The sequence below is a fragment of the Petromyzon marinus genome, chromosome 23 (genome assembly GCF_048934315.1).
Source record: "Petromyzon marinus isolate PM22_M1 ecotype Great Lakes invasive population chromosome 23, UKy_Petmar_22M1.pri1.0, whole genome shotgun sequence".
NCBI classification, from domain to species: domain Eukaryota; kingdom Metazoa; phylum Chordata; class Hyperoartia; order Petromyzontiformes; family Petromyzontidae; genus Petromyzon; species Petromyzon marinus.
Genome location: NC_133689.1, coordinates 5,541,639 through 5,555,610, shown reverse-complemented (window position 1 = coordinate 5,555,610; position 13,972 = coordinate 5,541,639). Strand labels below are relative to the sequence as shown.

Sequence of the window (13,972 nt, the reverse complement as noted above, 5' to 3'; positions counted from 1 at the left end):
AGTATCTATCAAGGCTGTACCCATGGAGTCAACATTGGGGGGGACCAAATCTTCCAGGGGGTCTGTGGGTCCCCACCCAGAAAAAAAATCTACATTTGAAAATGAATTTCCTGCCATTTCCTGCCTAAAATATAAAAAAAATTAACTAACACATGGGATTGACTATTTATTTTTAACAATAATGTCTAATAGTCTATTGTATTACATTGCTCTGTTTTTTTTCTTTGTTTACCTTTTCTTGTTACATTGTATGAAATGGCAGAGATTATGGATTAATAAAATACAACCATAACCACAATCATATAAACAGAAATCTATTTTATAGCAATATATTGGGGGAGGGGGACATTTTGAGCATATTAGAATATTGGGGGAGATGTGTCCTCCCCAATATATATTATAATTACGGCCTTGGTATCTATGCTAGTAGCTGAGTATCTGTGCAGGTTGACGGCTTACGTAACAGCTCCGCCCTCGGCCAATGGGTTCCGAAGGCAGCCCTGAATGAACTTTCACTGAACTCCTCCATCCCTACTCCTGCCCCTCCCTCCTCCTCCTCCTCCATCCCTCCTGCCCCTCCCTCCTCCATCCCTCCTGCCCCTCCCTCCTCCATCCCTCCTGCTCCTCCCTCCTCCTCCATCCCTCCTGCCCCTCCCTCCTCCATCCCTCCTGCCCCTCCCTCCTCCATCCCTCCTGCCCCTCCCTCCTCCTCCTCCATCCCTCCTGCTCCTCCTCCCTCCTCCATCACTCCTGCTCCTCCCTCCTCCTCCTCCTCCATCCCTCCTGCCCCTCCCTCCTCCTCCTCCATCCCTCTTCCTGCCCCCTCCCTCCTCCTCCCCGCGCCTCCCACGCGCGGCTCTTGCCGGCAGGAACGCGGAAGGCGCGCGTCGCCGCGACTCCTCTGCGGGAGAGCGCTGCGCGTCAAACCCCCGCCGGACTCCACTCTCGTGGCCTGGGAGTGGATGCTGTCTTCACTTGGGATTCCACCCCTCTGCCGCCGTCGTCGTCGTCACCGCACCGCCTAACTTGGCATCGTCACACAACAGCTCCAAGTGGACTTGACCATTCGGAGCGCCTCACTCCTTTGCTCGCGACAAGGGACCCTGTCACCCCGCGTAGCAAGCAGCGCGCACCAGCTGGGTGTCTGACCTTGTGCCCCGTCACCTGTGCACAGGTGAGTGCTCCCTTACCTGGTTTGTTTTTTTTTGCCCGAGAGGTGGGTGTGTTTTGATTTAAAGCTTTCGTGACTGCGGGGATTCATCTTCTTGGTTCTTTCGGTAAAGTCACGTAGAATGGAAATAAAATAATAAAAAGAAAACATAATAAAATAATGTTTTATTATTTCCATTCTACGTGACTTTACCGAAATAACCAAGAAGGTGGGTGTGTGTGCCAGAGAGAGAGAGAGATATGGGTTTGGTGGGCTACAGCGATGTTTTGATGTTAACGTACAGAAACAGTCGTTTGTTTGGGGAACGGTTAATTAACCAGTGGTGGCACATCCTCTGCTCTTTGAATTCGATTTTTTGATTATTGTTGCTACTTTCCCGAAGGAAATTTTCAGTAAACGCAGGCGAGTTGATGCGTTGTAATAATTTATAATGGGATAGCAGTTGGTGCGCTTAGAGTGTTTGGCGCACGGCACTACGGACCTTGGCAGACCTGAGTTCAATATCCCAGGCACGGTTCACATCAGTCCTAGAGGACCCCAGTGCCCAGTCCTCACTTTCACCAAGTCACGCTGACTCGTGGCGTGAAGAATGTGTCCTACATACACTGCGGAGAGCCCTTCATTCGGCAGTGATTTGACCAAGAGCTGAAACGACCCACAAGCCACTGTGAAATGTCGAGCACGTGCCAAGACAGCATTCATTCGGCATCCTAAAAGTTGACGATCCGTTTGGCCGGGATACCGTTGCATAAGTGACCACAACTTGGGTTGTTTACGTTGCAATGTGAATTGCAATAACCGGTTTTCATGTAACGAATGCATAATCTCGCAAAGCCATGCCCTGCAGGAATTGCCACATCTATACACTGAGAGGCGCTGCGAGGTGGCCAAAAGATGGCATCTCAACGGCTGATTCCTGAATCAATCTGTGCGGAGTATTTAGTGTCATCCCACCCCCGCCCCTTCATGCACGTGGTGGGTTGTTTCCCTGGTACGTAAGTCTATTATCCTATAACGCGCGTTTTCACAACGCGATTTGGATATAACACGTTTCAGTTTGTGATGTATATAACGCGGATGGGGATTGGGTATAACGCGATCGAGGGACCGGAACTGCTTCGCGCGAGTCGGGAATACGCGGCCGTCGCGGCTGCCTCGGCAGAGCGGCGCACAAGGCGGGATGCTGCTGGATGCTTCTCGAAGCTTGCCAACGCGCCCCGCGGGGGTCTTTGTTTTTAGCCTGCGTGCTGCGCATCTCGCCTGTTATCGCGGACTGCGCTTCGCCCTGTATTGCGCATTGTTCATTCGAACGAGATTTTCCCACAACGCGGCGTTCTCCGCGAACGCAACTACCGCAGCCGGACACGACACATTTGATTAGGCCGAAACGTTTAAATTCAGGACCTTCCGGAAGAAAAGTCTTGGGATTCATCGAGACTTTGCTGGGTTAATAACAGAGGTCATCGTCGATTGTGATACCGGGCAGAGCTCAAGCGTAAAGCATTGGCCCAGGGATTAAAAGTAAACACAAGAGGATATATTTTTTGCCCTTTGGGTTTCCTCTTTGTGAGATCGCTATCAGCAAGTTTCTGTTAAAGACTTGGCTTAACTCACTGTGCACTGTATTTCTACGCGCAAAACATTGACACACAACTTCTTTGGTTCTTTCGGTAAAGTCACGTAGAATGAGAATAAAATAATAATAAAATAAAATAACACAAAAAAAATTCTCATTGTGTTATTTTATTTTATTAATTTATTATTTTATTCTCATTCTACGTGACTTTACCGAAAAAACCAAAGAAGATTAATCCTTGCAGTCACGAAAGCTTTAAATCGAAATTGACACACAACTTACTTTTTCTGCTGCGAAACAGCACACCGTATTAACGACAAATTGTCTGACCACCCCATCATTGCACCTGCCCTCGTCACACCTCTGAAGCTTATGCAGGTTTGAGCCACCTGGTTACAAGCGCTCGGAATTGAAGTCTACTTTGGAATTGCAGGTTTTGTAAACTTGGGCTACAAGAGTGGCCAGTGGATTGCTGTATGGCAATGGATACTTGAATCTATCTGTGCGGCACTCTTGAGTGTTAACCCTCGTATGATTGGGTACTCCGGCATACCTTCCCGACCTCGCAGAGACCCCTTAGGCTCACACAAAAAAACCAATAAACTCACCCAAAGGCTCATAGACTCACAGAGAGACCCATAGCCTCACACAGAGGCCCACAGACTCACACAGAGACCTATAGACTCACTCATACAAACTCATAGCCTGACATTGAGGCACATAGACTCACAAAGACCAATAAACTCACACAGAAGCCCATCGGCCCAGAGTGGACACGAGTTAGCAAAGTGCTGAACTATTTGCTGTGGATGATTATTTTATATCAGATTTGTGAGGAAGGTAATTGCACCTGCCCCGTTGCCAATCCGCATACGTTGTAAGGCAGCCCACTGCTAGAGTGTGCAGTAGAAGCATTGTACTCAAGCCTTGGGGGTGGTATTTTCAAGCCAGACTTGGTACCGTCGTGTTGAATGTATGCCTAAGGTGTGACTGAAAATGACTCAACCACATGCCGTGTCACACATTAACTTGCTCGCAGAGCTGTTGAACGTAAGAAACACACATTGATAGTTTTACGATGCTTCCTCGGGAACCGTCTTAGCATGTAGTTCGTAAAAAATAAACCTAATCCCACATTCTCAGGATTATAAGATGCATTTTTCTACTGCTTTTTTTTAATTCAGAGTTGGGTGGATGCCCCCTATATTCTAGTAGGTGTTTGTGTGAGACCAGACCTTGATAACTTTATTGACACCCGGGCACAATTATGGGTTTGAATCTTACTTTCTGCAGCCTCTTAAAATTCTGAGAATGCGGTAATAATTTAGGCAGTTCGGAGAATCGTTTGTTGGGGAGTACGGTGGAGTGAATCATTGCTGCCCTAGGTCACGTGGGACGGAAGAGGCCATGAGTCCCAAACTTCTACCCAAACCGCGAGCAGCACTCTTGCCTTGGTGTTCACGGCAGCGGCTGAAGCGTCGCCCCGTTCCTCTCCATGACACAGTCATGTATCAATTCAGCCGTGTGGCGATTTTTTTTCTCAGATATTTTCACATTCGCGTTCATGAAACGCCACTAATTTTCACCCACTCGTAGCGTTCACGTCAAACGTTCGTCATCGCATTTCGAAGAAGCGTGACTCAAAGTTTCGTATTGCAAAAGGAATATTTTGGAACGTGAACATATTTGTATTGTTTTTTTATGAAACAAACGTAACCTTTCAATTGCTACCGTCCATTCCAAGCACATTGGTTTCATGTGCAATAAAGAAGGGCCCGTAAATGTCACCTATTTGATATATTTTTTTATTCTCTTAAAGGACCACAGTGTTGGTGACGTCTCTTGTTGAGTTGTCTTGGTCAATTGTGCTTGTTCACCAATGCCAATGCAACCGCGTCGTCGATTAACCTTTCATCGTACCGTCCGTAGAGTCGCCTCCGTAAGCGTGGACTGGCCCGAATCGTGTCCAGGGGAAAATTCGATTTCCGCGGCTAAATTTCAGATGGCGATCAATAAAATTGCAACGGTTTGTCTCAACCCCGTGGGTGGAAATGTTAATAGGGGAGAAAACCTCGCCCAACTCGGCTCTGTAAGAACGGTGGTGTCGAATATACATTTTTATATGGTTTGCATAATGATGATTGTATTCTTCACAATGTACTAGGGTATATTGCACGTATATACAGTACTGTATTCTTGGTTCTTTCGGTAAAGTCATGTAGATAGAAAATAAAAAAATAATAATGAAATTAAAAATAAATTTAAATAAAAGCAACAAAACACAATACAAATGTAAATAGTTAAATAAATTAAATATTTTTAAAAAATTTATATTTATTTTTTATTTTATTTTTATTTTTACTGTGTTTTCATTATTATTTTAAATTTATTTTAAATTTTATTTCATTTTTGTTTTTCCATGTACGTGACTTTACCGAAAGAACCAAGGATATGAATTCCTGCAGTCACGAAAGTTTTAAGTCAAAATACAGTACTGTGTAACGATGTTAATAATTCACTGCCTTTCGTCCATCCATTGCTGGCATGAACAGCCACCGATGGTAGCCGTTCGCCGGCTCGCATCGGTGGCGGGTGACATCTGACCTGGCGCTGTGGGTCCTGGCCCTAACACTCATTCACCAATCCACTCTGTTCTACTTCGCCAAAGCTGGCCAGAGAGGTAAAGACAAAACAAACACTCACGCTCCACTGTACTTCACTACGCTGGCCGGAGTGCGTTGGCGAGTGTAGTAGGGGCCAGGAACAGCGCCAGTTCAGGTGTCACCCGGTCACCGACGCGAGCCATGGACGGAAAATTATTGCCAGGTTCGTTGCGCAACGCGCAAGCCATTGTTACGCAGAACGCAAACCATTGTTACGCAGTACGCAAAGCATTGTTACGCAGTACGCAATCCATTGTTACGCAGTACGCAAACCATTGTTACACAGTACGCAAACCATTGTTACGCAGTACGCAATCCATTGTTACGCAGTACGCAAACCATTGTTACGCAGTACGCAATCCATTGTTACGCAGTGCGCAAACCATTGTTACGCAGTACGCAAACCATTGTTACGCAGTGCGCAAACCATTTTAACGCAGTGCGCAAACCATTGTTACGCAGTACGCATGCTATCTATTTATCTCAAACTGCTGTGTAAAAAAGTTGACATTTAATAATGCGTGATGCCTCAATGCACACTCTGCACAAATACAGCAACGCATTCAGCACATTTGTAAATATTTTAACAAAACAATACCAACTCGCTATTTGCTCAGGCATCGATTGAATGAAAGTCAATCCGTTGCTACTTAAGGACTGCGGCCCGACGTCGTTTTCGCCCCTGTCAGAAATTTCCGAACCTCCGCTACAGCGCGCGTGCGCGCCTGTACAGTTGACAAAACCGCTTTGCAGAAAGCCGCACCGTGCAGTTTCCTAGTTTTACCGCAAGTACAAAATCGTCCGAGACAATAACAACGCCACCACGAAAATTATTTTGCATTCATGCCCGCTCCCGCCCCCCGCCCGAACGGAGAGGACACACACTCGTGTCACCTAGTAACGCAATGGACGGGCTGCCAGCGGCGAAGCGTTACGGCGGCTGTGTTGTGTTGTTTGTGCTCACGCACGGGACGACGTGTCAGCCAGACGAACCCTGGCACTTTTGCGCCATGGCATCGGGGCATTTGGGCAGGCGTGGTCCGTTGGAAAGAAAAAAAATCTCTAAAACTGGCAGTAAAATTCAGATATTTTAGCTTGGCACAACGTCGTCCCCGCCTTCCCACGTTTGTCACTCCCAAGTGGGACGTCAAAGTACGTATTTTTTTTTCACAAATGCCTTCGTGGCACCATGGCCTGCTTGGAGTGTATCTGTTCAGCAGCGCTGGTTTAATCCAAGCAGCTCTGGACCGGTTTTCTCTATACTGTATATGGGGGCACGCCTCTTATCCGCGGTGATACGGGAGGACCGGTATCACGGATCCTGTTATCCGCGCGGTTATCTGCAATGTTATCCGCGATTGTATAAACGGTTATCCGTGATTGTGGACAGGAGCTGTGGTGCAGGGGGCCAGGAGCTGTAGTGCAGGGTGACAGGAGCTGTGGTACAGGGAGACGGAGTTGAAGTGCAGGGGGACAGGAGCTGCAGTGCAGGGTGACAGGAACTGTGGTACAGGGGGACAGGAGCTGTAGTGCAGGGGGACAGGAGCTGTGGTGCAGGGGGACAGGAGCTGTAGTGCAGAGAGAAGGAGCTGTAGTGCAGGGGGACAGGAGCTGTGGTGCAGGGGGACAGGAGTTGTAGTGCAGGGGGACAGGAGCTGTAGTGCAGGGGGACAGGAGCTGTGGTGCAGGGGGACAGGAGCTGTGGTGCAGGGGGACAGGAGCTGTAGTGCAGAGAGACAGGAGCTGTAGTACAGGGGGACAGGAGTTGTAGTGCAGGGGGACAGGAGCTGTAGTGCAGGGGGACAGGAGCTGTGGTGCAGGGGGACAGGAGCTGTGGTGCAGGGGGACAGGATCTATAGTACATTGGACGACCTAAGGTAGAGAGGCGTGGTGTCACGGACAGCAGGTGACTTTGTAGCCGACCCTCCTGGCGATGGGAAGCCAGTGGAGGGAGTTGAGAGGAGCTGATGGAATCCAGCCAAGGACGACAGGCGCCTAGGAAAGCATGGGCGAGATGGTTTTTCAGCTGTTTAAACTAATGTTTCAAATTAAAAGGCTGCTTATTGCAGAGGTTCGCAGTTCCTGCACAGCCGACACACTGGTTAATGCTGTGGTTTATATTAAGACTAGAATACTCTCCGTCTGCTTCCGAGTGATCTTTAGAGATATGCTGACGTCATTCAAAGATGAGTATGCCAAGTGTCCCGGTGTCACAGTCGAACATATTTTATTGGTCGTACTTACAAATTTAGCTCGGTGTTGGGTTAAGCCACAAGGTAACGTCGCCCCCGATTGTGAAACTTTTGGAGGGTGTAAATCATCTGTGAAACAGAGCGCCTTGGTGACAGCGTTGCATGGGCGGCCACGTGTACCGTACGATGTTGTTGACGTGCCTCGAGAGGAAGGTTCTGTGGAGTCCTGAACACATGGTGAAGCCAAAATCACGCCTCGTACCCCAGTGTCCAGCTGCTGCCCAACGTCTACCGTTCAACGTTTGTGCTCTGGGGACAGACGAGGTCTGAGATTGCATCTTCGTAACAAAACAAAACAGTTTAACACGTGAGGCTTTAGCGACCAATATCATCCATAATCCAGGTTTTTTTTTTGGGTTAGATCGCGTAAATATATAAATGTGTCGCTAAACCCGCCACCACCCAACACAGCCATCTAGTAAGGGTCGTCACGCAAACAGAACGTGGCAGTTCGTCACTAGTACAGCAACACCGGTGTGTTGGAGAGCCAAGCAACGACATTTACAATCTGAGTACGACGTTTCGCCAGCAATTACAACGAGCTCCATCACATGGTGCGGGCCACGGCGGCTGTTTCTGGCCGTTTAGTCGGGTCCGAGCCGTGGCACGTCTTGACTCCGACCTCAGAATGGCGGTCACGTGGCGTGGCCGGGCAGTCACGTGTTTTGTTCCAGGTTGCTGCAGAGGTTTGCTGTTCGCATTCACCGCACACCGCCCCTCCCCCCCGGTTAACGCTGCGGTCAAAATATCGCACGCCGCCCGCTTCGCATGCGGACGTTAAAGGTCCCGTGGTGTAATTTTGCAAGAGTAGGCCACTGTGTGCCAGCATCGTGGCCCAACGTTTCCCCGCACAAATATGCACAATGGTACTGTCTCCTCAATGTAATCTCGGTGTGGCTGTTGCTAAAAAAATATATATATATTTTTATTTCTGCCTATTTTATTTTTTGTTTTTATTCAGGCCTAGGAGCGTGAGTGCCTAAATGGGTGACTGAGTCAAATTCCACTGAGTCATTTGCCTTTGCAAACCTGCAAAAGGCGCAGCATAATCGTATTTGATAACGTTCGTACTTTCCAGAGATTGTAGAGATTCCCCTTCTGTGTTTGGTTGGCTGGTCTCCTACATTTCCTTAATTCTGTTCCAGAAGACCGTTGGCGGCGTTCGCAGATATTTTCCAAAACGTTTGCAAACGGAGAGATACAGGCACAGCGACCGTGGCAGATCTGCTGACGGCATCATCGTGGTCAACGGCTTTTTGGAGCGGCGGAAAGTGATTGAATAAGTCAGCAAAGGAGGATGCAAAAGTACGGATGTAGATACATGTGAGCGAAACGAACACGTCGCCAGCCCAAGTTCGATTCCTGGCCACAGCTAACATCCAGCGTTGAGCGATATTTGTGAGCTGGTCTTGTCCGTTACCCCCACCCCCACCCACTAACACCACCACCTTCACCAACCGACCAACGTGGTGAAGTATGGTCAAACAAGCCTCGTTACCGACACGGCACGCGGAGGGGGGGGGGGCCTTCGTTCCCGCAAGTGGATTGACAGAAGGGAGGAAATTGTTCCGAGCAATTTTTGCAAAATTCGTAACTTCTACATTTGGTGTCGTGTAACTCATCATACCAACTGGCGAATGTTTCCATGGTCGGAAACCCCCACACTGAGCCACACTGAGGCCATTGACTGCCTCTACAGTTGTTGACGTTGGCTCTCGGGGACGAGGGACGGTTAATAAGTGCACCACGCAACGGCTGCGCGAGCGCCCATAAGGAAGCCGTTGACGATGAGTTGTGCTGCGTGGAACACGAACTCAGATGACGCAGCGTGGTTCACGCCGTGACGTGCACGCCCACAGAGACCCCCCCCCCCCCAACATAGAGACACCCCCCCATAGAGACCCCCCCCCCCAAAGAGACCCCCCCCCACAGAGACCCCCCCCCACAGAGACACCCCCCCACAGAGACACCCCCCCACAGAGACCCCCCCCACAGAGACCGCCCCCCCTCCCACCGCGCGCCGAGCGTCCTTCCTGGCCGGCCGTGTTCACGTCACGTGCTCCAAACCTGCGTTGCCTTCCCAGCGGGCCACGCGTTTCTGTGCCGCGGTGTCTATGGGGGGGGGGTCTGTCCGGAGACGGCTTCCAAGGCAGGGTTCTCTCCGCCGCGTCGCTCTCTCCAACTCCCCGCACGCCCTGCCTCGGTGGACGTCGTCTCCAGCATCGTCCCTCTTTTCCTTCCTCTCGGCCTTCTCGCGACATGATCTTCCCTTGCGCACCTCCTTCAGCTCATTCCCTCTCACTGCCACCACGCGCCCATACAGCTCCTTCACCTCATTCCCTCTCACTACCACCACCTGTCCAACCAGCTCCTTCAGCTCATTCCCTCTCACTGCCACCACGCGCCCAATCAGCTCCTTCAGCTCATTCCCTCTCACTACCACCACCTGCCCAACCACCTCCTTTAGCTCATTCCCTCTCACTACCAGCACCTGCCCAACCAGCTCCTTCAGCTCATTCCCTCTGACTACCACCACCTGCCCAATCAGCTCCTTCAGCTCATTCCCTCTCACTACCACCACCTGCCCAACCAGCTCCTTCAGCTCATTCCCTCTCACTGCCACCACGCGCCCAATCAGCTCCTTCACCTCATTCCCTCTCACTACCACCACCTGCCCAATCAGCTCCTTCAGCTCATTCCCTCGCACTCCCACCACCTGCCCAATCAGCTCATTCACGCATGTGCATGGCTTCTGTACCGCATACTCACGTGCGATTCGCCTTCGGAAGTGTTCTGTTCGCAGCACGGAAGCTGACTGGGCATATCTCCCACCGCAGTTGTGTTTGCAAATTGTCACCCCCCCCCCAACTTTGTTCTGGATTGTGTCTCAAGGTTTAGGTCGACCCTTTGACGAAGTTGTCCATGCACGTGTGTGTTTGTGTGTGCGCCTGTGTGTTTGTGTGTGCGCGTGTGTGTTTGTGTGTGTGTTGTGTGTGTTGTGTGTGTGCGCGTGTGTGTTGTGTGTGCGTGTGTGTTGTGTGTGTTTGTGTGTGCGCGTGTGTGTGTGTGTGTGTGTGTGTGTGCGTGTGTGTTGTGTGTGCGCGTGTGTGTTGTGTGCGCGTGTGTGTTGTGTGCGCGTGTGTGTTTGTGTGTTTGTGTGTGTTTGTGTGTGCGCGCGTGTGTTGTGTGTGTGCGCGTGTGTGTTGTGTGTGCGTGTGTGTGTGTTGTGTGTGTGCGCGTGTGTGTTGTGTGTGTGTGTGCGCGTGTGTGTGCGCGTGTGTTTGTGTGTTTGCATGTGTTTGTGTGTTTGTGTGTGTTTGTGTGTGCGCGTGTGTGTTTGTGTGTTTGTGTGTGTGTTGTGTGTGTTGTGTGTGTGCGCGTGTGTGTTTGTGTGTGCGCGTGTGTGTTTGTGTGTTTGTGTGTGTGTCGTGTGTGTTGTGTGTGTGCGCGTGTGTGTTTGTGTGTGCGCGTGTGTGTTTGTGTGTGTTAGTGTGTGTGTTGTGTGTGTTGTGTGTGTGCGCGTGTGTTTTGTGTGTGCGCGTGTGTGTTTGTGTGTGCGCGTGTGTGTTTGTGTGTGTGTGCGCGTGTGTGTGCGCGTGTGTGTTTGTGTGTGTGTTTGTGTGTGCGCGTGTATGTGCGCGTGTGTGTTGTGTGTGTGTTTGTGTGTGTGTTGTGTTTGTGTGTGTGTGTTTGTGTGTGCGCGTGTGTGTGCGCGTGTGTGTTTGTGTGTGTGTTTGTGTGTGTGTTTGTGTGTGTGTTGTGTGTGTGTTGTGTGTGTGCGGCGGCACAGCGGTTAGCGTGCTGCGCTGCGAACCCGGCGGCCCGAGTTCGATTCCCGCTCGCCGGCAAATGTCAGTGACGAATGTCTGAACCCGACCCTGTGCCTCCCCGAGGTCGACTCGATGAGTACGCGGCACGGTGCGTAAAACATCAGCAATGGGAAAACAAAGGTGGCCGGGCGCGGTGTTGCCTACGTGGCCGGCTTCCGTAGTTGCTCACTCACAGCATTTGCCCTCCAACACTCTGTTAATGGGATCCTTTGTCATTTGTGTGCGCGTGCCGCTAGGCCAGGGGCGTCTCGCCGCTTGCCCCCCCCCCCCCCCAATGGCGGAGGTCTTCCCCTGCGGTCTCCTGGAGGCCCTCGTGGTGGTGGGCGCCAGCGAGGACTCCCTCTCCGAGTACCTGCGTGCCCAGGTGAGGGTCGGCGCGCGTGCGGCGGCAACGCCGTCGTGGTTGGTGGGGGGGGGGGGGGGCTGGGCCGGTGTCAGTGAACGGGGGGGGGGGGTTGACTTTGTCGCGTGATCGAGGCACTCTGTACGGAGCGCGGCCCCCCCCGAGACTCCCCGATTCCTACGGTCGCCCGGTGTGGACGCTCAGCCGACGCTACCTGGGCGATGCCATCCCCACACACAAGTGTTCCTCGCCTCACGATTAGAAGCGAGACTATACGCACACGTACGTACGTACACACACGTACGTACATACACACAACGCACCTACATACAAACACGTACGTACATACACACACGTGCATACACACGCGTGTACCATCACGACCTGCTGTGTGTGGGAGCCCCGGCTGGACACTGTCAAAATAATCGTCATAGCTCATTGGATTTCTCCAGGATAAATGAAAGATTCCAATTCGAATTGGCTGTGTCGGGAGGTGGCAGAATTAACGACACATTATATTATATATACGGGTCTTTTAGTTAGATCGCGTAAATATCTAAATGTGTAGTTAAACCCGCCGCCACCAGACAGCCAATTAGTGAGGTTTGTCACGGAAAGAGTTTCGCAAGAACCGGTGTGTTGGAGAGCCAAGCAACAACATTTCCAATCTGAGTACGACGTTTCGCCAGTAATTACAACTAAGCCTCATCAGGCGGACAGACAGATTTGTGGAGAAGTCCACCTGTCTCGTTCCTTAGATAGAGGGCGTAGATGCGATGACAACCCTCGTGCGTGAAGTGGGCGGCGGGGGTGGGTTAATGAATCAACGTACATTATGCATACTCATTGTGCGAGCCCATTGACTTGCACTTCACACTCGGCTCTGAGATTCCACTCTGGCTTATTACAGCAGATCGGAGCTTCTCATCTGTAGCCCTGGTGGCCTGAAACAGTCTCTGCCAACCGAAGTCCGCTCAGCCATGACGATCGATAGTATTATGGCCGGAGTAGAAATATTTATTTCCTATTCTGTCTGATTTAGCAGAATTTTCTCTGCGCCATCCACGCTTCCATCTCATCTTACAAATCTTTGATTGATTGAAAGGGGGGGGGGGGGGGGGTCCTGCATTGGGATGTTTTACCAATGCCATGACTGTTTGTTTGTCTTTCAAAAGAAAGCTAGAGAGACCCCCCATTGTGTATGATTCTAGAGTTACCTGCCCAGCCACATTCCTCGCGCTCTGTGCAAACCCAGAGGAAACCATCTTTACTTTGTTTAGGACCAGGTAGAGGGGGGGCGGATAAAAAGCCACCTTCATTTATTTATTTTAATGCCAACTATTTCAATTATTTTTATTTTTTACCAGGTAAGGCCCACTAAGCTATATAGCTCTATTTTATAAGCGACCTGGCTATCACAAATTAAAGCTCAGCGAAGTGGCTTATCATCTCGTGTAAATTTATAGCAGCCAAAGAGTCTAAAACGCATGTTGATTCTAAATGTGGAGGGAACAGGACCCGGAGAACAATTCCACGCGACCACGGGGCGAACATTCAAATTCCAACTATACAGGCATCACGTTCGCGATCAAACCCACGACCTCCTGTGTACCGGGCGAGGTAGTCAATATCTCGCCACCATGCCGAACTAAACGGGTGCAAATATCCTCTTGCTTATAACGGGCAACACAGCAGCATTTGTTTTGGTGGGCCTGACTACCGATGAGGCTCTGAGAACTCAAAACCAGTTCAGAGTTTGTATTTTATCAACAAAACATTGGGTCTGGAATTTAAAAGCACAATATTTGTACTCATACACAGGTAGTGTGTTTATTTACGTGTATATGACCAAGAAGGGGACTCGTCAGCTGTCCGTTATTATTGCGAGCTTTAGCCCGTTTGAATGCAGAATGCACGGCGGCGCCGGGGTCAGCCACACTTCGGTCATTGGTGCGCAGCCGCTAGGAGTCGTCACGCTTGACGATGACCGTCCGCCCCCCCCCCCCCCACTCCCCCCGCCACTCACAATCATCGATTGAGATACAAAACGACGACTCCTCGACTACGAAAGGCACCACAGTGACGAGATGTTAACTACCTCGCCTGGTATAGAGGAGGTCATGGGTTTGACCCCGAC

General features: G+C 50.4%; 1 protein-coding gene across 2 annotated transcripts in view; it reads left to right on the top strand.

Moving 5' to 3' along the window:
* Positions 1–811: 811 nt before the first annotated feature.
* DENND3 (DENN domain containing 3) overlaps positions 812–13,972 on the top strand; it is a 42,940-nt gene continuing 29,779 nt past the window's right edge. For both annotated transcript variants that reach the window (XM_032959530.2, XM_032959529.2), the window contains exons 1-2: positions 812–1,174; positions 11,729–11,856. In XM_032959530.2, the coding sequence (XP_032815421.2) occupies positions 11,767–11,856 (90 nt within the window). In that variant the 5' untranslated portion in view covers positions 812–1,174; positions 11,729–11,766. The remainder of the gene's footprint in view (positions 1,175–11,728; positions 11,857–13,972) is intronic.